Source organism: Phyllostomus hastatus, unplaced genomic scaffold, assembly GCF_019186645.2.
Source record: "Phyllostomus hastatus isolate PE091 unplaced genomic scaffold, TTU_PhHast_1.1 phas_contig_196, whole genome shotgun sequence".
NCBI classification, from domain to species: domain Eukaryota; kingdom Metazoa; phylum Chordata; class Mammalia; order Chiroptera; family Phyllostomidae; genus Phyllostomus; species Phyllostomus hastatus.
The window spans coordinates 42,606,165-42,631,814 of NW_025333709.1; the positions used below are offsets into that span (position 1 = coordinate 42,606,165).

At 34.9% G+C, this 25,650-nt stretch overlaps 1 protein-coding gene across 1 annotated transcript; it reads right to left on the bottom strand.

The window, feature by feature from the left end:
• Positions 1-495: 495 nt before the first annotated feature.
• LOC123815747 (sulfotransferase 1B1-like) lies at positions 496-17,492 on the bottom strand. The gene is given in 11 exon segments (XM_045834293.1): positions 496-1,803; positions 1,805-1,854; positions 5,298-5,478; positions 8,778-8,872; positions 9,508-9,634; positions 11,028-11,125; positions 14,687-14,819; positions 15,097-15,129; positions 15,131-15,295; positions 17,051-17,173; positions 17,389-17,492. Coding segments are annotated over 9 exon segments (891 nt in total). The 5' UTR covers positions 15,242-15,295; positions 17,051-17,173; positions 17,389-17,492; the 3' UTR covers positions 496-1,740.
• Positions 17,493-25,650: the final 8,158 nt, after the last annotated feature.

The following is a 25,650-nucleotide window of genomic DNA, read 5'->3' on the forward strand; positions in this document are numbered from 1 at the left end:
AAGAGAAATAATGATAAATTCACTGTTTTAGGAAAAGTAATTTGGTGGAAGTTCACTAAATGATTTCAAAGAACATTAGGGAACCTAGAAGCTGGAATTCTAGTGGGACTGCTTCTGTGTGGTGTGGACCACCAGGTCAGGAGAGAGTGAGCCAGGGTTGTGCCATTTGTAACAAAGTTTTAAAAATGGAGAAGAGGCAACAACCTGTAAGACAGGTAAAAGGAAATCTAAATTCTATTTTTTTCTTCACTTTATCTCTAGTACCTATAAGATTACCTGGGATATAGCTAATGCTCACTTAAAATTTTTGAATAAAGTCCAGTTTCAGAGACATAGAAAGAAAGAAAAGCTAAGCCCACAAAGAAAAACTAAGGAAAGTGGAAATCATTTTATGTTGTTAGTTTAGGCAGTTAGTGCAGCTAATCTCTTATACACATAAAAGGCTAGTTCAGAGATATTTAATTATTTTTCAGAAACAAACCATAGTCTCACAAGTTTGCACCACATTAATTTATTATTAAGAAAGATAATGAATCAAGTGGATACATGATTGGCTTTACCTCCTTGTTCGCAAGAGTGTTCTAGAAAGTTAGAACTGATTCACAATACCCTGAGCTATTCAAGGTTAACTACTACTAAACATGTGTCTAAGAAACATAAACACAAATTTCATCCCCTGAAGTAATTTATAATGCAAATGATAGATAATAAGGCTCAACCATCTCCAGAATCACAGACATATCACTCTTAGGAAGTTTGCACTTGGCATTGGATCAGTCCTCCACTGGCACTGGGAAAGACGAGTTACAAGCTTTGAGGAGCTATTCCACATGCAGAGGCCTACAGCATAGGTTCACCTCAGGAACAAAAATGTAACCCAAGTTATTGTAGCCATCTCAGTTGTGACTCAGGGTGTTGGTCATGTGTCAGAACTCATCTCCGGAACAAGTAAGGGCCCAGGGAACTGGAACCAAGAAGAAATAAACTGACATCCCCAAGTGGAGACCAGTGCACAACACTAGGCAATTCTCAGCAGTTCATAACACCCTGGTTGGATGTGGGAGGTACTGTCCCCAGGAAACAGGTTCTAGTCCTCAGTCAGGCTCTCAGGGTAGAGCTCCTGTTGCCAGAGAAGAGGAGTACAAAGGAGACTCATGTAGGCCTTTCACCTTTGGAAATTCAGAAATTAGAAATTTGGATATTCAGACTAGGGATAAAAACAGTTCCAAAGTCTGAACCACATGACTTGAGACATGAACCATGTTATCACAATAGAGAGTTTGCAAGAACATGAATTATAACTCAGGGAACAACTTGAAACCCAGAGACAGCAGTGGAACAGAGTGTCCAGAATCAAATATGGAGCAAAGAGAAATTGGGGCAGATCTAGGAAATACAGTGTCATTGTGTAAATTTCTTGGGCCATGGTAACAGGGAGAAAAAACCTTAATTTTCAGCCAAAGTATATGGAAATTGGGTAGGGTAAATACTTTCTCAGAAATACTAGTCTACAAAAAGGCACAGACAGTTTACAAAAAGGTAATGATTGGCCTTAACTTTGCAGAATGTGGAAATTCAGAGTCAGGAGCAAAACTGGGAACTGATCAATGACACTGAAAGATCAAAGTTTTAAAAGTATGTTTGCTTCTTTAAAAACCCATTTGATTGCCCATGTCAGGTCATAACTGCCCTGTGTCAACAATTATAGGCTGGTTCTTTCAGAATCGCAGTTGAGGTTCTTTAGAAGTCCATGCGGAACTTCATTGTACTTCCAGACATTTCCTTCCCATAGATGGCATCGAAATTTCTCATTTTGGGCCACTGTGAAGTGATTCTTCCAGTCACCTGCAATGCCTAAAAAATAAGAAGTACAAAAAACATATGAAGGAATAACATATTTCCATTATGTGGGAAAGCTAGCATAGAGCAAAAGAAAAGGTTGTAAAAGTTAAAGAAAGACCTCCCTTTGTATTTGAATATTTCAAAATGTCATTTCTGTTTTACTGGTAATTTCTCCCATCTAAAAAGTGGCTTATAACTATAGAGTCTGAAATTTAGAGCCATATTCTGAAAGGGGTTAATTTTCTTGTCTAAATTTATGGATAGTACACTTCGTAGTTTCCTGAAAGAAGTTCTTTAGTGTGTCTCATTGTCCTGGGTCATAGGGTTACAACTATACACTGGTCAGGACATATTTTATATCATGAGTTACTTTGCAAACTGTACAAAGGAGGGTTCATCTGCACAAGCAATCCATAAAATAGAAAGCTGGTAAGTATCAGTTCTCAGAATGCATAAATGAGAATGGTATAATACTTGTAGGATACTTGTGATTTCTGAGTTCATTAGACTTATATTTTGTTTGCATTTTAGATGAGAAGAATAACATCAAACATAACATTCATGAATGATCTTTACAAAGGTAAACTTGGTGATATGAACTTATTTAATATCTTAAAATTGGATGCTTATAAGTATTTATTTAAAAAATAAATAAATTCTAACAGACTGCCAATGCACTTGGAGGAAAACATTTACTTTGTAATACTATAAAACAATCAATATTAAATATATCTTACTCAGTTGCAATGTATATTAATTTGTGATAACTTGATGAGAATTTCAAGTCCTTTTAATGAAAAACATCCCCTTAGGCTGTTTTCCTGGTTATTATACTTTGTTCTATGTTTACCAGATGACAAGAGTTCTTAAAAATGTATGTGAGGGTAGTGTAAATATATTCAGGATAGTACAACTGCAAAGGTATTAAAAACAGAGAGCACATACTTAAACAATAAAGAGCCATATATAAAGCATTCCAAAATTGTCCATTTAGAGTATAAATTACAGAACACATGCAAACACATTTGCTTCATAAGAATAAGGAAAGTGTACATTTTCTGATACAGAAAATGATGGCAAAGCTCAGATATTCCTGTTTTCTTGCAATTTGGGGCATGGGTATAAATACTGGACATCACCTATCCTGTCCCTACCACCTGTACTATTATGTAACTAAATTATAACATTGATCTATGCAACATAGCATCATTCAAGTCTTAAGTGTGCCTGGCCCTTTGGCCATTTCACTTCCAGCCCTTCTCAGCATCCATTTGCATGCATGCCTCCTGCATTGCATTAGGAGCCTCCTGAGGCAGATCATGTGTCGTTCAACCTTGCAACGGTCTAGAGAATATGTGCTACAGATAGGTGTTGATGAAGAGTTACCTCTGAGCCAATTACTGAGCGAGTGTATATGCCTTAAATATTTATTGAATGCATAAATGAGTAAATGGATAGAGGAATCTTGAACTTTTTAACAATACTTGCTACTTTTCTTGTATTATTTATGATCAGCAAAATATACCAAATACTTAAATAGCCATTTAGCATAATCTTCCCCCAAAACTTGTGCCATAAATGTTAGTACTTTGTATTTTCAGTGATACAACCAGGGTTTTGGCAGACTGATTAATACATTCAGAGTCATAAGTTCAGGGACTGGCATAGTCTGGATGAATTCCAGATCAATCTGACTACAAAGGAGGTGTTCTTTACCACTTCTGGAGGGCATGCTCTCATTAGACCAGCATGCACTTTTTTAGGATGAATAGAAAAACTCTATATTTCAGATACTGAGATTATCTCTTTTACCTCTATACCCCAGTGAGAGTCATGTAGTGGTATCAGTGTTCATATGAGAAGGATAAAACTCTCCTAGAAGTTCCAGTTGACATTCCAGCATGATAAACATTTGCTTTCTTTTTATAAAGATTGTTTTTCTGGCTCTTCCACCAGAATATGTGTGCGTATTATTAGTCTTCTTTGTTGTAGTGCACAGCTCACAATGAAAAACTTGCTTTGTCCTCTTATACTATAGTTTAGTTTTGAAAAGTTAAATGTAGAGATTTAAAAAAATAAAAAAACAATTTTAAAACACTAGAACTATTTTCTATTTTAGTGAGTAGTGGAGAACAATGTTTTATAAAGCAACTTAACCACGTAATTTTTTCAGAATTAAGGGTTTTCTTTCACACATTCCTGTACATAATATATCCCTATATCCCTAGGTTGTGTTTACTTCCCAGTGCACCCACTGAAATTCTACCCCTTTCCCTTCAACTCCATAAAGAATACTAAAACCAAAGGGTGGTGTCATTAGGTGGATAATGTCTCAAATTTAAGTTAATAATGTGTTAAATGCATTCTTTTTACCATTAATAAAACACTTTAACACAAATCATACACAACCAGCCACAATGGAAGTAATGCTGTATTTCAACAATGAATGCCATCTTCCTCTGTTGTCATCTTGCCAACTTAAATTTAGATTCCATGTTTCCTGTAATTCAGACTGTATTTTTAGGTAACAAAAAACTTTCCATAGGGTAAAAAACAAAGGTTCTTTATCTTGATGAATCCTTTTTAACAAAGTGACCACTGTTTTCTAAATGATATGGGGTCTTTAAAGAATGTGCTACTTTTTCCTGCCTTGTCTGGCTTAGTGGGTTCGGTGTCATCCTGCAAACCAAAAAGGATGCAGGTTCAGTTTCCAGTCTGGGCACATGACTGGGTTGCACCTTTGTGAGAGGCAACTGATAAATATTTCTCTCACACATAAATGTTTCTCTCCCTTTCTTTCTCCCTTCTTTCTTTTCTCTGTACAAATAAAAAGAATCTTCAAAAAAATAATACAGTGCTGTACTGGCTGACACAATTTATCACCAAGAGAAAGATGCTTGTGTCAATTTAGACAAAGATTGAGGATTTACATACAACAAATTTGAAATGACTCATTTCAACTTTGCAGTGGTATTTGAAGTAATACAAATTCATACAGGAGGGTAGGTGAATGCTTATAAGCCCCTGTCTAAGAGGAAGTAGAAAATAAAGGAGGGGGGAACATTTGAAAGATACAGTAGATAGGGCATGGGAACCAACGGGATGTTCAAGAAGCAGTTGAACTATATCCACTATATGGAAGCCAGTGAGGACAATTCTGAAATCAGAATTTTCAAGACCACTCCCTGTTAGCAGAGTAGTAAATAAGGGGAGAAATATCAATCAAATACTCAAGGTATTTTGACTATAGGTTTACATGCATTATTTCCTTTAATAATTTCTAATCTGATGTGACAGTTTTTTTGTGGTTACTATTTTTAGTGTTGCTATTTTACAGATGAGGGAATTGATACTCAAAGTATCTAAGAGATAAGGCAGAGATCAGAAAGTGAATCTCATTACAGAGTAATGTATAAGACAGTAAAAGGGGAAATTAAACTCAGAAAGATATTCACCTTTGCGCATAAAAGGAGATTTGCTGTGATCCATCACTGTATTTGGGATATGTGTATAATTCACCAGAGGGTTATCCTTCATCATTCCAAATGAGGTGTGATGGACGATCTTATCCAGGATCTCATCATTTAAGTTTTTCTCTAGAAATGTAGCAATCTTCTTGATTTCTTGCTTTGGATTCTATTAGTAGGTAAAGAGACATCCAAGAACATAACAAAGATAATGTAAAATAATATTATATTTATAATCTGTTTTCTTAAATGTTTATCTGAATATTGAATCCATATTTGTTTGGGTCTCTTCATAATTTTTTTAAATATTTATAAAAATGAAAACATAATTTCTGTTCAAGAAAAAATAGACTAGAAATGTTTTGTTAGTTACAAATCTTATGTTTTTAGTTTACACTTAAAGTACAATAAGAACGAAAACTTTGGGCTAAATATTAACAATACTTAGAGAAAAAAGCCTAAGTTCTATTTTAAGCTCATTTGTAATCAGATTTGAACTGTGCATGACTTAGTGAACCAATTTGTTTTTATTCTTTCCACCTCTTTTTTCTGCTTTTCATTAAAAATTTTTTTCTTGTTGTTAGTAACAATATTTAAAAACAAAAATAATAAATTCATGGACAACTTCAAGTATATTTCCTTAAAGTATAAATTCTGATTAAAACTTGCTTAGACACTGGTTATTGAAAATAAAACTCTAATAAATGTGCAAAGATATTGAGACCTAAATTATTTATTAACTATTGGGGATAAGAAGGATCAAATTTGAGAAATAGATCATTTTCCAGATTTTAATGACATAAACAATATTTGTAAGTTTTTAGGAAGCCAAACTAAAATCTGCATGAATACAATAGAAAGATTTTGGAAAGGTGATATCTAAGCTGAGTTTAAAAAGGGTGAGTCAGAAATTACCAAGATGTGTGGTTTTGTAGTACTGAGCAGTGAATATCCAATAATGAAAAGAGTTAAAACTCTTAGAGGTATTAGTGTCTCATAGTGTGTTCCAGGGAGAGAAAAGCAAAATGGTTAAAGTTAGATCTGATGTGTTCACAGGAGTGAGAGAGGTATAAAACTGGAAAGATAAATTGGGATTAAATTTAGAACATCCTTGGATATCCTGTGGAAGGATATGTATCTGTAATAACAAAGTGAAGCAACAGCTTTGAATAATGTGTATTATTAACTCTAAGCATGTGTGTGTGCATGTATACACATGTGTATATTTTTTCAGGGGGTTCCCTGGAAGGGAAGTTATGGTAATGTTTTATGTGTGAGGCCTCAATGAGAGAAGAATGGGATGTCTAATTAAGGGGTGGAGATACTTAGAATGAGTGCAGTGTCAGCAATCATGACAATGGTGAAAAAGCCAAAAGAGAAGTTAGTAACACTAGGGAAACACACCGATGGATGGGCAAATAGCAATTTCTGCTAGTGATTCAAAGTGTTTGGAGAATAGTCTGGCCACAGCCAAAGCATGACTGATGATGTCAGTTTATAAACTGACAGTAACAGTTCAAGTTCAGAGTGTTGGCACCTATTGAATCTTCCTCTGCTGCATTGCTCTTTCATGTCATTGAACGAGAATTTATGCAGACACATAAATCTGATGTAAATTATTGGACTTCTCTCTGAATTTTATTCTTGATATAAAATTATACTTTTGTTCTATTGTTCTATTAAACTTCTTTATAAAACATTTTCTAAGAATGTCTATTTTGGAGTAAAAGAATTGGTTTTTAATTATGACCCATAAAGGAGATTTGAGTGGGGTTCAACGTAATTGGATATGCTTATGCTTATTGGATATGTCCCTGATTAGGACAGACTGTAAATTAATATAAATGAGTTGATTTGAATAAGGCAGTGTAGCTACAGAAAGAGAAAAGGTTGACAGGAGAACATCATGTAGGAGACAGCATGTGAGTCAGAGTTTGGATACCAGCCCATACCAGAAAAGGTATTTCTCCATTCTGTGGAGAAAAGGGACTATATTAAGAAGCTAAAATTGCTCTTTCCATAAGGCTAATAAGTACTACTCATGTGTCCAGGAAGAAACAGAGATACTTGACACAGAAGAACAATTCTCTCTTATAAAGCACTCGTAATTTAATCTGATTAATAAAAACCACTTTAGTCGTGCAGCTGTGTATGCCAGCAAGTTTACATAAATTGCTTCAAGCACTGATAAGATTTAGATGACAGGTTCTCAATGTGCTGCAAACAAATGTGATAGAGGGTGGAGGCACATGCAGAGCAGGAAAACAGACAACTCTTTAATAAGAGGTGAGAAATAATCTGCAGGTGTCTCAGAAATACTTGGGACAAGGGACATTTTACCTGGGACATGATTTCTGGTATGCAAAGTAGAACTGTCACTACATTTTTTGTTATTACTGCTTACTCATTTATTTATTCATTTATTCAAGGGATCAGTTATTCATACAACAAATGGCCATTGAGCCTTTACTGATGGTGCAGGTGCTGTATTAGGTACTGCAGGTGAGAGTCACAAGAATGGTTCATATGGTACCTTCCATCATGAATCCAAAAGTCTAAAAAAAATCCTCATTCGTATGCTCAGGCTTTTAGAACTAGAGAAACTTGGCTTAAACATATTTGCCATGTGTGCATGCACATTTGCCTAATTTGAGTAAAATAGCTCCAAAATGGGCCTGGAACTTTGCAGCGGCATTTGAAGTAATACTAGTGCATACAAGAGGGTAGATGAATGCTTATGAGTCCCTGTCTAAGAGGAAGTAGTAAGAAAATAAAGGAGGGGGGCACATTTGAGGGATATAGTAGGTAGGGCATGGGAACCAATGGGATGTTTAAGATGCAGTTGAACTATATCCACTATATGGAAGCCAATGAGGACAACTTACTTTCAAGCTTTGAAAAGTGAATCTACATACAACATCATTAACCAAAAGAGAGAATAAACCAAGAAGAAATATGTTGGAGAGAAGGAAGCAAAACGAGATTAGGTTTGAACACATTAAATTTGAGAGTCATTTTAGTAAAAGCACAGGTTTGAATTCAGCATAGAAGTAAAAAAAAAGGTTTTGAAGGGCCATTAGCACATAAATAGTGTTGGCGACAGTGGGCATGGATTAAGCACCAAAATACACCAAGCAGCTGAAAAAAAAACTGGCTAAGTGATACAGAGAGATCCACTGGAAAACCACCAGTGCAATAACCTGTTAAATGAAGAAGAAAATTGGAGAAAGGAAGGCTGCTAAAGTAAATGCAATGGTTAAAAAACAAATATGAGGAATAAAAATGTCATAGTTTTCACAATTAGAAAGTTATTAATGATCTTAACAAGATTTGGGTAAGCAGTCATGAAGAATAGAAAAAGGAATCATATCATTTTGGACTCTACACATTAAGTTGAAAATGTTATATTAATACCTTTATACCAGGATGTAGTGGAAAATTATCCATAATGGATTTCTACCATTTTACCTCTTTCATATCTTCATAGTGTAAGAAAAGTATTGGGTGTTCTTCTGTTTTCTTCCACCAGCTCTTAACATGATTAAACCAGGAGCCATAGGCCACTAAAAGCAGAGAAAGAATCTGTGTCCATAAGTATTCATAAAATTAAAGATTTGTTTCTGAACAGTAAGTTAGATTGTACAAACATTTTGTGGAATTTAATAGCCATGTGGACTGAGAATATAAAGACAACTTAAAAATATATATCAACCACATATGAATTTATAAGCAATCAGGTTAAAAATAAAGTACAAGGAAGTATTTCAATTGAAAATACATTGACCTCCAACAAGTTATACTTAGCCTCATATGGAAGGAAACTATTATTTTATAAACTACTCATATCAACTGTTTATCTATACTATAAATATACATATAACTGATTTAAGTAATTGCTTAGGGAAGATAAACAGTTTCTGTTGTGAGCAGAAACTGAGACTAGGTTTCTAGCAGTTGAAAAGAGATTAGACAATATTTTCATGAAGCCAATGTTTAATACCAGATTTATATATTGAAAGTCATAGTACAATATTACATATATTTTATTTAATTCTTTAAATGGTATTTGAATGTACTTGTTTCTGATTTGGCAAAAAGTGTTTAGAAAATAAAAAGTCATACCAGTATGACCAGTAATAGTAGAATTATTTAAAATTGAAAAAAATGACTTATTAAGTTTAGACCAAGGACTACCTACCATTTCCAGCCATGAAATTCTCCAGATACTTTTCCCAGGTAACGGGTGGAGGGTGCAAATTATTCATTAAGTCAAAATGGTAATATGAAACTGCAACATCCTTGGCATTTCGAGCCATATAAATCATCTGCAAGAGGAGGAATAGGAGATCAAATGGATGCTATTTTATTTAGGAAATGCAAATTAAAACATCGAGACACCACTTCACAATAATTAGAATGACCACAACTCCAGGAAATTGACAACATCAGACCCTGCTGTGGATGCAGAGCATTAAAAACTCTCATTTATGGCTAATGGGAATGCAAAATGGCACTGCTAGTTTGGAAGACACTTGGGTAGTTTTTCTTTAAACTAAACATATCTATACCATGTGATTTAGCAATTGCACTACTTAGTATCTACCCAAATTTGTTGAGAAATAAACAAATAGGCCTGCTCAAAAACTTGCATGTGGTTGTTTGTAGTAGCTTTATTCAGAATTGCCAAAATGAGAAGCAACCAAGATGTCCTTTGATAGGTGAGTGAATAAATACGCTTTGGTACCTCCAGACAATAGAATGTTATTCAGCACTTAAAAGAAATGAGCTATCAAGCTGTGAAAAGACATAGGAATCTTCAATGCATAATAGTAAATGAAAGACTACAACCTGTAATGGCTATATACTGTGTGATTCTAAGTATATGATATTCTGGAAAAGGCAAAACTATGGACACAGATCAGTGGTTTTCAGGGTTGGGGGAGGGAGGGATGAATAGGTGGAGCACAGAGGATTTTTAAGGCAGTGAAACTACACTGTATGATACTATAATGTATGATTACACACATAAATACACATTTGTCCAAACCTATAGAATGGACTACACCAAGAATGAGCCCTAGTGTACGTTATGGACTTTGGGTGACAACAATGTGTCAGTGTAGGTTCATCAAGTGTAACAAATGTGCACTCTGGTGGGAGACACTGATGATGGAGCACCTAAGCACGTGTGGGAGCAAGGGGTGTTTGCACAGGCACTTTGTCTTCCACTCAGTTTTGTTGTGAACGTAAAATTGGTCTATAAATAAATGAAATTTCTGAAGAAAAAAATAAAATCTGTTAAAAGAAAGAATAAGAGGTGACTACATGAATAACTTTTCATTCAACCACGTAGAATTCCTCACACAAAACTCAACCACATAGAATTCCTCACACATCACAAACTGGTAAAATCAGCTCAGATGAAATGGATAACTGGAATACCAATATCCATATGTTGAGTTTTCAGGGAAGACCAGAACATCTAGGGACAACTGGGGAGTAACAGTAGCAATAGTGTGCTGAGATGAGAATTCTGTTGCTGCATAACTTTGCAAAACTTCAGTATGTAGGTTTAGACTAAAACAGCTGAAACACTTTCATTGAAAGTGTGTGAACTGAATTGTGTGTGAAGTGAATTGAAACATGTGAACAATTATTTCTATGTGAGTGAAAGAAAATAAGGTCATTAAAAAAATTGGCTGCCAGTCTGGAGTGTACCTTGCAGTTGTTCTCCCAGAAAGACTTAGGAAGAAGATCAATTGGTAGATGTGTCTTCACAAGACGAGGAGATGGATTTTTCTCCAATTGTTCTATACCTGGAAAATTTAGTTTGTTATATAGAGGTATTACTCTCCAACAGGGTTGGATTTCTTGATTTTCTCAACCAACTTTTCAAAATATGTTTTAGCAGTATATGAAGCTGTTAAGTTTTGAACTAGTCATAGGCATTATTTATCTGGATTCTAAGAGGCAATATTGCATGATAGTTAAGGATATAGGATTTGAGATCAGTCCACTTAGATTCAAATTCTAACTCAATCACTTACTCACTGTGAGACATTTGACAAATATCGCAGTCTCTATGCTTCACTTTCTTCACTTCCAAAATGAGGAGTAATAATTCCCACCTTAGCACTTTGGAATTTTATCATCACTGTGCATACTATAAATAATTATAAAAATGTTTTCTCTATGTCAACAAGATACTAATACTTAGTAAGTCTTACATCACACTGTTTTGCATCAGCTATTATAGTTTTGATGATGTCATTCTGTGTAGCATTAGCTGTTGTATCTGCATTTTCATTATTTCCTGTATTTGTTACATGCATATGCAAAGCAAAAATGTGTAACTTTTAGGTGTTAGCTAAACTATCCAAAGTCACACAACTCATATGTGCTAGAAGTAGGTGTCACATTAAGTGTTTGGAGAAGGGATGTATAAACTTCCCTGAGACAGAGAACATCCCTTCATTTTCTGTGTTCAGAGTCAGGAGGATCGCACTACATAAGTGACTTGGCCAGTCTGCAGCCACTTGAGGAGTAAAGGCATACTCAGAGAATTTCTGACATAGATGAGGGGGAGCTGGGCTTACCCTTTTCATTTGCTGCTCTTATAATGGACTTGAGGCCTTTATTCCAGGTATAGATGTTAAAGATGTCATCTCTTATAGAGTCACCAAGATCTCATTGATTGGCTCCTCTTTCAGGTTTCACATCCAATGAGTCTTAAAATCCTATGCATATTTTTCACAATATTACTTATATCCTGCCTAACCTCTAGATTACCTGTTAATCCTGCATATCTTCTCATCTTTTGCATATGACAACATACTTGCTCAAAATTTTATCTGACTCACTAATTTAAAGCAATCCTATGCTTCAATTCTTAACAAAATTGTATTGCACATGCTAAAAAGCCAGTCAGTGTCTCTTTATTAAAAGAACCTTTTAGAAGGTTCTATACAGAACTTGTTGTTTCATAGTTCATTTACCTATTTGTTTATTGCCAGTTGCCATGTGTTTTCCTTGACCCCACCCCCCAAACACACACACTAGAATGGACGTTCCATTAAGGCAGGCATAGAGCCTGTTTTCTTCACCAACAAAAGCTCCATAGAGAATAGGGCATAGCACCCACTTGAATCAAGAAGAACCCCTTAATATCAATGCAGATAAGATCAGCAAATTTAGGAAATAAAGACGCAAAAAGTCCAGTTAAATCTGTATTTCAGATTAACAAGAGATACCTTGGAGTATAAGTATCCCTCATGAAATATTTAGGATATACTTTACTAAATAAAATAGCTTTCTGAATTTAAAAATTAATTGGGCATCTTGAATTTTATGCGGAAAATTAATTATACAGCTATAAAATTCCACAAGGTATTTCATTATGCTTCTACTGACCTAGTAGTCGCAGCCTCTTTATTCAGCATACAGACATGAGAGATCTTAACCTTCCACATTCCACTATTCCTCAGTGCCATGATGTGAACTCTGATGTCTGTTTCTTTTATGAATTGTTTCCCACATTGTTGTCCCTCTTCCCTCCCTAAACTTCAGTGAAAAATTTCTCAGTCCCATCTGTCTTGTAACTGTTTTGCCATTGAGACCCTTTAAATGAACCCTTTATGACACATTCACAAACATAAATATTGGGAATATGTAATGACACCACAAGTATTCACATTCAGGCTCCAGAGTAAACCTGAGTGCCAGTTCATCCTCCTTTACTTGGTGAACCTCACCAATTCAGTTTTTGACAGTGCTGTGCAGCCTCACTAACCACCTCCCACCCATGTGTCTCCCACCAATTATATCCACTCCTCTCTCCCTGACTCATCTGATACTATCACTTCTTTTTGATTACTTTATTGTTCAACTACAGTTGTCTGCATTTTGTCCCCACCATTCCCTCTCATCACAGCCAATCCCAACTCCCACCCTTCCCCTTGGTTTTGTCCATGTGTTCTTTATAGTAGTTCCTGAAAACATTTCTCCCCACTGTCCCCTACCCCCTCCCTTTTGACTATTGTTAGATTCTTATTTTCAATGTCTCTGGTTATATTTTGTTTGCTTTTTTCTTTTGTTGATTATGTTCCAGTTAAAGGTGAGATTATATGGTATTTGTACCTCACCACCTGGCTTATTTTACATAGCATATATAACTTCATAGCTTTCTGTGACTGGTGCCTTAACTCACTTTTCACTCATTTTGGTTGTCTGTCCCAGAATAATCCTTTAATTTCAAGCTTCAGCATTTGCTCTCTGACTTCAAGCAACCACACAGAATGAATGATATCCAGGTGGTTCTTTTCGTCCTATGAAAATGGCGAGTTCAGGCAGGTCAGAGAATTTAGATTGTGCTCTTTAAATTGATACACAGCTTCAGCACCATAATTATTTCCAGGTTTCCAGCATCATTGAAGAGACAGGACTCACTGCTTAACTCCTCTCACTTGCCTATAAGAAACCATCTCATTCTCTCTTAGTTCACAGTTTCTTGAAATTTACAAGCCCTACATGACCTGTCCCTGTCTAGTCTCTAATTGTTTTGCATCTCACATTTCCAGTCTTTCATTGCTGTTGTTGGTTGCTTTAGTTGTTTTTTAGTCCCTGGGCTATACCAATACCTTTTCAACACCTAGGTTTTTATAACTTATATTCACCCTCCTGAAATAAGTTTTCTCCAACTATGTATGCAGTATTAGGTCTCAATTCAGGAGCAGTATCTCTAATTACTCAGTTTAAAGTAAACTCTCCTGTTTTTCTTTTCCATAGAGCCCTATTCTTTGGATACATAAGATAAATAGTATTCATATATTTTTACTTCATTTACTTATTTAATGTCCTCAAATTACCATAAGCTCCTTGGGGTTTAGGACATGAATTTACTAGTCATTTTGTATGTAGCCCATACAACAGTGTATAATTCTTTAGAAGCACTTAATAAACACTTGAGAAATGAAAAATAAATTGTACTAATAAATAAATTTTATTTTTTGAGAGGCATTGTGTTTCTTTACTTATTTAACTACAGCAAAGTCCTAAATTAAGAGCTTATTGTTCTAATCTACCAAATTCTACAAAATAAAAGTCAATAAAAGATAAGAAACATTTCTTTTATGTCATCCACCACATTTTTAATTGCTTTCTACAACAAAACTCATTCATTTTTTGTTATCATACTCAAATATGTCATGGACTAAAATTGTAGTTTCTCTGTGTGCTTTGGTATTGCACTGTTTTCAGACTTTCATTTTATGTTACTAAATTTACTCCATTTTCTTTGAGTGGAAGTAATAAATACAATAATTAACAGTGCTATATAAATAACATTACAAAATTATAATTCCCAAATGGTTTAAAATTACCTGAAGTTCTCAATCCAGGAACAGCCATTTCCAACATTGGAACTTTAGCAGTTATAAAATCTCGCTTAGATTTTTCGACATCTCCATCATTTAAAACCATGTCCACAATTTCACTTACCCAAGTGGTTCCTGTGTCAAAAAGCAACATTTTTTTATAAACATTGCCTGAATCTGAAGGGGAAAGTACCTGTTGGAAGCCTGACATTCTAATACATTCTATCAGAAATTTAATTCTGCAGTTTCCTTTTCTATGCCCCAAATGCCCATATAATACCTTTGAAATAGATGGCTATACTGACTGATAGGATTAATTTTACTGAGGATGATAATGGTTTTATGGAGAAGCTGATTTTCAGGCAACAAAGGCTGAAGTCAGACCTGCATTGGTCAGGCCACAAAACTCACCTGATTTGGGGGTAAGTGACTATCACAATGTCATCAGGGCCTGCTTCGGAACTGTTCAACCTCTTCCCAGTTGTTTGCAAAAGCATAGATCATAGGACAGCCATGGACCATCTTCAAACTTTTTCTCAGGATGTCTTTTGGGGAGGCCATTTTTTATACAAGATTGTACAAATTCTTAATAGAATAATTACTGACAATTGAATCCTGGAAAAGTAAAGAGGACAAAGATCAGAAGCTGAGTAACTAAAGTTATCCTCAAGACACGGCAATCTAACACAAAGTAAAACTGGCCTCTATCACACTGAGCACACAGAGATCTGAATACAAAGGGCATTTTTGTGGGTATAAAGCTGTAGATTGCAAGAGCAGCCACTGGCTCAGTGACAAGTGGACAAAGGTCTTTGGTGGAAGATTTGGAAAGAAATGAAACTACCTCACTTAGAATTTTAAAAGTCATATTACACAGAAATACATTAAAAGGTATCTGGACTTCATGCAAAAAGGGTCTGGACTATCACCCATAATCACACTCTAGTTTGCCTCATTTTTCCTTACATAAATCTGTTATGTTTCTCACCATTTTTTTTTCTGTACTAGTTTTTTAATTAGCACGTATTTTCTCTTCCTGATTGTAAGATTACTTTTTATCACTGGTTTTGAGCAATTGAATAATGATGCGCCTTGGTGTGGCTGTTTTCATGGGTGTATGTGTGTGTCTATGTGCACTTCAGATTTATCAAGCTTTTTAGGAAATGTGGGTTTCACAGTCATTATTCTTCAACTATTTTTTCTGTCTCTCCCTCTTCCTTCTGAAATTCCAGATGCCATGAAGTTTTCACAGCACACTGATGTTCTATTCATTTTTTAAAAATCTTTTTCTCTCCTTCTGTTCCAATTACTATACCTTTATGTTCACTAACCTTTTCTTCTAGAATGTGTCATCTGATGTTATTCCCATCCTATGCACTTTTTCAGGCATTGTGGTTTTCATCTCCTAAGATCATTTTGGGAATGATTATATGTATGTCTCCTGTCTCAACTTTTCAAACATGCTGAGTACACGTACAGTGACTGTATGCAGAGTCTACTTAAAGACACCAAACACATCAGTGGCAAAGCAGAAACAGGCTTCAGTCTTTCCAGCTCCACTCACTTGGTTATACTGCAAATCTACCATGGGTGGACTGTCCCCAGAGTCAACAAATGTTCATGATTTATCTTATTCAAATAAGAAGTTCACAGTTTATAAGGAAATCTTTCTTTGACAAAGCAAACTTCCCCCTGACAAAAAGCACAAGCTTTCCATGCTGCAAAAATGTCAGAGAAGAGTGGTGTGAGTAACAAGATGAAACTAAGGCAGCAAATCTGAATAGTCACCTCTGGGATGTGGGTGTGAGCATTTCAGAAACCTAGGAGGATTAATCCTGAATTAACATTGCCTCTCTTTGTGACCAGTAGATGATGATGAGTTCATACTTATATGTGGTGATGGGTCCAAGCAGTAGGGCTGGAAAACATAAGATAACTAATCTCATTGAACCAGATACATTGGAAGATGGTTCAAGACTGATTTATTTTCAAACATAAAGTTAGTTCATAAAAAATCTGGTTATCCTACTAGAAAGTAACAATTTTATGCGGTTATATATTATAGCCTATATGATCTAACAAGTCTTTTTATTTAAGTTAAGCCATGGGCTGAAAATTAAACTGTCTAAACTTTGCTTTTAAAAAAAGATTAATGAAAAAGGAAAAATAAAAATAATGCACCCCTTAGAAGAAACAGAGTCCTCTGACTTCAAAGCTGAATGGTTCTTTTAATGAGAAAAGAATGTTTCTACCCTGTGTCTCACTCAATACAAAGTCCTGCTTTATGTGGTCCACATCAAACCCCAGGAACTGAAATAAATAAAATAAACAACATATTCAATATACCGGAAAGTGAGTGTGTGCACATACTTGTTTGTAGGGAGGGGTGGAGGGAAAATGTGAGAAGTGAGGATTTGAAGTGGATCCCTTTTTCCCTCATGAGGCTCAATGTTTCATGAGAAGATCATCCTGGCACACTTCAGGACAGTCCAGCTGAACCCAGAAAAATAACAGTGATCATTAAAACCTGAGAAATGCTGCACAATGTAACAATAACTGCATTTCCTGTGGGAAAAAAAATGAAATATGGCAAAAGCATTCAAATTACAAGCATGTTCAAAATCAAAATCATTTAAAGAGCACAATCCTTTGTTGATGCAAGGTAAAAACTTCAAGAAGAGAGATTTAAAATGAAAACTTGAACTCACAGTTTAACCCCCCCTTTTGGTTTTCTCTGTCAGCAGTAGTGCAGCTGTTAAAAGGAATCCTGGAAGCTGGTAGTAGTCCAGGAAGTGTAGGGCTAGGGAGTCCTGGAAAGGGAAAAATAAACTTATAGGGTATTATTTGAATATAGTTGTCAGTGACTTTATAGGCAGTTAAGATATGAAACATATAAACTACACACACACACTCAAAGGCAAGGCATGCTCTTTCAACAACTGGCAGAGCCAGGAGGCCCTGAGAAGGAAATGGATCAGGGTGGTGGCCTGAAGTCAGCCAAGTCAGAGATTCCCTAGATTTGAATGTTCCCACAAGGCTTCAAAGGATCTGGAAGGAGTGTAGAGAAAGAAATGGAAGGGTCAGTGGATGAAAGACTGTTGCTTCCCTATGATGTATAAGCATGTCTCCTAATCATTTTGTCCATGATGAAGAGTTATGTTGTTTCTTTGTGTGCATGTTTGTGTGTTTTCTCCTGGAAAACACATGAGCTCCCAATATCATGAAAAGAGCAAACATATGCTAAAGATATAATTACAATTTTGGCAGGAGAAACAGAGAGGATAGAACTAATGGTTTCAGAAAGTATTTGCTTTCTTTTAGTCTAATAATTTCTAAAACCTCTTAGGTTATTTGTTTTTGTTTTTTTTTAGTTTGATTTTTTTCTTTTCTTTTTTTTTATTTTTAGAGAGATGGAAAGGGAGAGAGACGTAGAAAGAGAGAAGCATCAATATGTGGTTTCCTCTTGTGTGCCCCCTACCAGGGGCCTGGCCTGCAACCCAGGCATGTGCCCTGACTGGGAATCAAACCAGCGACCTTTTGGTTCTCAAGCCCACACTTAATCCACTGAGCTACACCAGTTAGGGCTTAGTTTGATTTTTTGTATTCTGAGTCGTAGATGTATAGAGAAGGAGTGAACAAGAAGTGTGTGTGTGGAGGGGGAGAAATATGCTCCTGCCCTCCACCCTCCTACCTCAACCACCCTATAAGGTTTTATTATGCTCTAGTTTCTGGCATCAATCTTTTTGTTAAGGACATTTGTCTGAAACTTAGATACAACTACAAGAACCAACCCCTTGCCTTGACAATTATATCAGTGTAGGTTTGGGGAAGTCAAAAAAACCCAGAAAAAAAACAGCATACTTTTTTTATACGTTTCATTTTACTTACAGATTTTTAAAGAAATTTTAAAGACATATTTGTGTTTATAAAAGACCTTGCCTTTACCAACAGATTACTATTTAATTTTTTTTTGCCAGCAAGTGTTTATTTTCTAGTTTATGTGGAGGGTAAATGTATGTGTGAGAGAGAACAAAAAGAAAAGATGTTAATGCGTGTCAGATTTAGCTGCATTTTGTTTCAGTTGTTGGAATCTATAATCAGTGCATCTGTTATATGACTCTGAAGATCACGAAGATCCATCAGATATTAACATGAATCTGGCTCTCTTTGAGGATTTTGAACATATGATTTTTCTGAGATATTCCCTAAGCTAGTTCATTTTTGGTGTGTTCTTTTGACCCTGTAGACTAAGGCACTTTTTTTTTAGTTTTGATGACACAAAAAGACTTTGGCTCACTCAAGTCACCACCCTTTCCTGCTAACCATGCAATCAAATGACATGTTCCAAAGTCACAGAGTCAATACAGTGCTACCATCACCAAAAAACAAAAGTTCAGAAAATTATATTTTAAATTGGATACACATATCTCCTATTAAATATTAAGTTTTTCAATGTTAAAAAGCCAATTGTAATAGGCAAAATAATAATGGATATCTAGACAAGCTCAAGTCATGAAGAGTTTGGAGACCTTGTGCAGTTCTACCTCAGATTCTTTTAAATAAAATCATCAGTAGAACAGATTATTGCACTATCTCAGCCACAATTAGTGAAGCTATGCAGAACAGCAGCAGGCACCCTGAAATCAGTGGGAGAAGCCAGAGGGTGTGTTAGTTCTAGGTGAGCTATAAATCCCAAACTCAAGTTTAAACTCCATGCCTCCCCACCACAAAAAAAAAGAAAGAAGAAAAACAGAAGGAAAGAAAGAAAGAGAAAAAATAGAAAGAGATAAAAAAGGAAAAGGAAGAGGGAAAAAAAAATAGAGAAAATTCTTTCAAAAATATTTAAGACTCATTTAGATAAACTCACTTTAAAGTCATGTTGTAACATGGATACATGCATCACAAAATAATAAAGGGAAAAAATTGTGAAATCTTGTACTGTATCTTTAAGTCATGTTGGGGTAGCAAAAGATAAATATGTGTCAATTAGGTCAATTAGTGTGTTAAATATATGAAAGATAAGGAAGCATTAGTAAAGGAATTTTCCATATAATTAGGCTGCTATTAATCTTGTTTGCTTATTTGTTCTCATAAAAATATACACACTGATAAACATGTGTGTACCTACGCACTGACATAATGAAAAGATTCTGTACAGAAACCACACTGTAATTGGGAACTTTCATCAAAGCAGGACACATGCCACACTGATATCCATTGCATGCCTGCTTCTAAATGTTGGTCTTCTCAGTGTGTTTACCAGATGTGTTTGAAAATAAATATGTTGCAAAAAGGATTCCATTTTTTTCAACAGTATGAACAGCCTTTATTGGTTGCAACAGGAAGTAGAAAAGAGTGAGGGATATGACTGCTCCCCCTTCCTGGGTAGGCTGTAGCAACCCTCCAAAAGCTAAGTGGTGTTTCTTTAATAAGGAAAACATTGAACACATAGTGTATGACACTGATGTTAATTTGGTAAGATTTCTTTATTTGGGTTGAATTGTCAGGGTTTTTATCCATGAAGAAAAATAATGTTCCAACAAAGAACAAATTTCTGAAACAAACTAGTCTTTAAAGTTTATACTTACTTGCCTGGCAGGGGTAGCTAAGTGAATTGAGTGCAGGCCTGTCAACCAACAAGTTGCTGGTTCAATTCCCAGTCAGGGTACATGCCTGAGTTACAGACCAGGTCCACAGTAGGGGGCGCACGAGAGGCAACCACACACTGATGTTTCTCTCCCTCTCTTTCTCCCTCCCTTCCTGTCTCTCTAAAAATAAATAAATAAAATCTTTTAAAAAATAAAATAAATAAATAAATAACATAAATAAATAAGATAAAATTTATACTTACTGACCTTTTATTTTTTAAAAAATAAAATCACAAGCAAGTGCTTGCAATGCAAACCTAATTTTTTCCATGGAAAAATTGCTGCAAAACAAATTAGTGGTTTGGAAGAAAACTGATTACGGAACTATGAGAAGTTTAAGACTAAATTTACAGTGTCATATAAAATTTTAAAAAATGATATTATCAACAATACTCCCTCACTAAAAAACATTCTTATGATATATCTAAAAAAATAAAAACTGGCTGATAGGTGAACTTCTAGTAACATTATCAGTTTGTGTCTAGGTCTCCATCTGGTAGCTATGTACAGTATCTGGCAAAATATGTGTTTTAGGCCTTATGATAGCTGGGAAAACAATATTTTAATTTTTATACATATATTCATAAGAGACTGTATTCTCAAAATATTGCAATACCAAAACTTGGAAGTTAAATTGGTTGTAAATTTAATCTTATATAAGGTGCTCCAATTCAATTCGGCCAGATTGCTGAAATAAACCCAATGCAATAAGTCATAACTCAATTCAATGGCATTTCTCCAACTGATTGAAACAGATTGAAGATACATTTGATTTTGTCACTTTAAATAAATTTCTCTTAGTTTTAAAATATATACTATATGCAGAATAAAATTTTACATAGATTTTTAGGCAGAGTATAATTTTTTCAAGAAATTTTATTACAGCTTAGGATATAGTCAAGAATAGTGTAGTAACTCTGCATGGTGCCAGTTGGATACTGGAAATATTAGAGGCAACACTTTGTAAAGTATATAATTTTCTAACCACTCTGTTGTGCACCTGAAACTAATACAAAATAATATTGGGTATAAACGGTAATTGAAAAAAAATGATATAAGCCAGGCAGTAAAAGATAAATACCATATGATCTCACCTTTAAGTGGAACCTAATCAACAAAACAAATGAGCAAGCAAAATATAGCCAGAGACTTTAAAATTAAGAACAAACAAACAGTAACCAAAGGGGAAGTTAGACGGAATAATGGGGGGAAAAGGGTGAAGGTTTTCAGGAACAACTATAAAGGACACATGGACAAAACCAACGGGGTTGGAATCAAGGGAGCGAGGTGGGGATTGGTGGGGTGGCAGGGAGAGATGGGGGTAAAGGCAGACAACTGTACTTGAACAACAACAAAATTTAAAAAAAAGAAAAATGTTAAAAATGTTATTATGAGATAGGTAATTTAGTCTGCCCTCTTAAACTTTTCTTTTTTCTCCTCCCTCTACCTTGGGCCTCATTTACTTTCATCTCCTACTAGACATTCTTCAGTATTAACTGTGAGAAGGGTTAATGTGAGCCTAGAGTTCCAAAAGCAAACACCTATGAACAGGGTGACTTATAATTTATCATCTAAACCAGTGATTTTCAACCCTTTTCACCCTTGGCACACAAAAACTAATTACTAAAATTCTTCAGCACAGCAAAAAAATATGTTTTTTGCCAACCAGACAAAAATTTTGTCCTGTCTGGCAGTTTTGATTCATTCACAACAGATGGCTATTGTTGTGTTGGCTGTTGTGATATTTTTATTTCATAATCTAAGGGAACAGAGGTCAGTGGCCCTGACTACACAATCTGGGATTGCATGTTTTAAAAATTCTTATAGCACACCACTGTGCCATAGCATACCAGTTGAAAATCACTGATCTAAACCAAGACACTTTGGAAATACCAAATGCTATAAATAATTATGTGAGGATAAAAGATTAAACTAATATGCCAGACGAACTGGAAAACTGAGTCAATCCATTCATAGACTGTCATGAAGCAACTTGATATTAAAAAATAACAACACCTCAAGCAAGATCAATTAATATATGGTCTCTGTATTAGGAGAATCATGTGATAACGATGCTGGGGATGCTGAGGTCCAGCACATCCTTGCCTTGCAGAAAACGAGGGCAAGAGGGCAACTTTTTTAGAAATCTGATTTTTTGTGTGTGAATTGTCCATATGTGAAATATTTAAGTACTAACAATGAACTACATTCCTCAAACAACATCAACACTTGTATGGCACATGCCAAGGGATGCACTTTGCAAACTCTTGCATACATTCTTAATTTCAGATGTGCAGGGGTTACCCAGCAACCACATTATCAATTGACACAGCAAATGCCAATCAGTATATAATAATTGAAAACAACCTAAGAAAGAGATACTTACATTTTAAAATGTTTCAGAATCATTTGGAAAGCTTGATAAACACATTACTGGGCCTAATCCCTGGTGTTTCTGATCCAGTTGGTCTAGAGTGGAGCCCCAGAATTTGCTATTCAAACAAGCCCCCAAATAATGCTGATGCTACTGGTTTGAGGATCATACTTCAAGAACCAGGAATAAAAAATTCACCCTTGCTTTAAAGAAAATACTAATATTATATGGCTAACCCATTCATTAATTTATCTATCCATTCAGTCACCAAACCTATGATGTTCATTTTTCATACACTACACTAGGAAAAAAGAAAGGCATTGTGTTTGCTTTGCTGATTGATAAACAATTATTTGTTGAGGGCCTTCTTAATCTGTAAATAGCTCAGATTTTGCAAATATGATTCAGAGATTCTAAATAATTTGGTAAGATCTTATAAATATTAGGTAAAGAATCAAGATCAGAAAATGACTTGTGACGGAATTCCAAGTCATGTAGCCTTAACAAATAAAATAATAGAGAGGAAAGAGAGACTAAGAAACACTTACAGAAAAGATTCATAGTATATTACTTTTTCCCAGAAATGTTTGCTGTATATATATTAACCAGTCTAAACACAAGTATTTTTTAAAATTCTTTTGATGTCACTGTCTAGTAAAACCAATCAATCTATCAATCGATCAATATTTTTTTTAAAAAATTAGTTAAACAAAAATTTAAAAAATTATTTTTGGTAGATGAAAAGGTGAAATTTTCAGAGGCACTTAAGATTTTTAAATATTTGTATTTTTGTTTATAAAAACAATATATGCATATTGAAAAATAATTCTAGAAAATAAAGAAAATATGAATTAAAATGTGTTCTGAATATTACCCACAAAAACAACCATTATTAATATTTGAGTATTTACAGAATATTATTCTAAAAAATTTTACACGTTTTCTACCCCAAGATATTTTATTATATATACCAGTTTTAGCTGGATTTTGTTATTAAGAAAACATTAATTTTGAAAAAATATTTAAGAGCAAAATTGTTAAATCAAATGTACTTTATTAAGTTTGTACCAATTTAAATTCTCATCAACAGAAAAGCAGTGTACCATTTATCCATCCTAGTGGCTAACATTTGATGTGACAAACCTTAGTAGGGTTGTATATGCTTACAGGCAAAACTTGTCATCTGATTGTTTTGATTCGCATCTTTTTAATTACATCAGAGCTTGACTTTTTAATGTTATTCTGCTATACTAGTTTTTTTTTTAGATGGTGAGCAAACTGTTTTTTCTTATTTTTATATTGAAGTATTTATGTTGTGATTTGAAGTGCTTTTGATAAATATTTTCTCAACTTGCCATTTTAATTTTGTTCACTTTTCACATAGAAAGTACGTTATGCAATATACCTTTGCATAATAGCCTAATTTTTATAGATATATTTTAATTTTTTATTATTTCTCTTATAAGAGGATAAATTCTTTGAAGACAGGGACTATGTTTTATGCTTTTAAAAAGCTGCATACTTAAGACAAACACAAATAAATGCTAAATGCATACTTGCTTTCTATAAATGTATTGGTGGGGGAAAAGGCCTCTAAATTTTAGCCACACATGCTTATGATGAACACAGTGCACATCAGTTTTCATTGCATTTTTAAAAAAGATACCTTCAAGTTGTGAAACTGTTACTACTGAATGAAGGCTCTAAATTTTTCAAAGAGCATGTTCAAAATGGGAAGTGTGAAAAACTTTGTAACTGGAAAACTTATTTTTGTTTATTTGACACAAGGCAAAAGTGATCATAGTTTTTTTCTTCCTAGTACCCTTTTACATTTGTAGGAGAAACTTTTTATTTTTCTAATCTAGGAGTATGCATTTAATATCCTAATGCCTATGTTCTCCAGATTTCTTTGGTCTTATGGCAGGAGATTCTGCATGTATACAATTTTTCTGTTATCATTTTTAGGAGTCCAAAGAAGAAACCAGCCTTTCTTGCAACTATGCACTTCCATTTAAATGCTTGAGCATGGGGTCATCTTTTCCCACCTGTGGTAGAAATAATGGTAAGAGTCATCTCTTTGATGTTTTGGTGTAATCATACTTCACTGGCCTGAGCAAACTGAGATTAGAATGGAGATGAGTCTATGTTTTTTCTCTGAAGGAGAGTTATGTTGACAACTGTGGAAGAAAGGGGACCAAATATTAACATGAGAAGCCCAAGGGAGGCCTGCTTGGTGACCTTGCAAACTCACACACCCAAAGTAACCACAAAGGATGACCTGAAATTAAAACTTATTAACTAAAAGCAGTTAGTGATGGGTAGTCATGTCCTAGACTGGTGTCTTCCCCTAACAAAGGTTAATCTTTATCCTTAACTAAGTCTGTCTGTTGTGTTTTTGCAATTAAAATAACATACCTCTGGGGTGTCAAGATAACTTCCTTTTTCTGACACCCAGAGCACAATCTCGCACCAGAGCAGAGACCACAGGAGCCCTTCATTGGCATCTTGTTCTCCCTCATACCACCTCCACGTGCTGTAAGCATTCACTGTTAGGTGTGGTGTACTCACCAATGTCTATCCATTTTAGATTCTATCCTTTCCCAGAGATTTTCCCACTTTATTTTCTCCTACCTCCCTAATCTATCACCAACGGATTTCATTTGACCCCATTATATCTCCTCCTTTAACTATTATGTATAAATAAAGTGAGAAACTACCATTCTCCAGAGCATATCTCAATCTTTGCTTCCTGGCAACGATCATCAGTTTGGCTCATATAAACTCACAAAAATTCTCTACAGGTTTCAATGGTTCTTCCATTGACACATCAGTGACCAAAAGGCTTTTTTCCTCACTTTCCTCCTCAGAATTGAAAAATTCCCTCATCTGAACATTGATATCCCTGTAAGACAGGGTTTAGACTGAGGGATCTCCAAAGCCCCCATTGC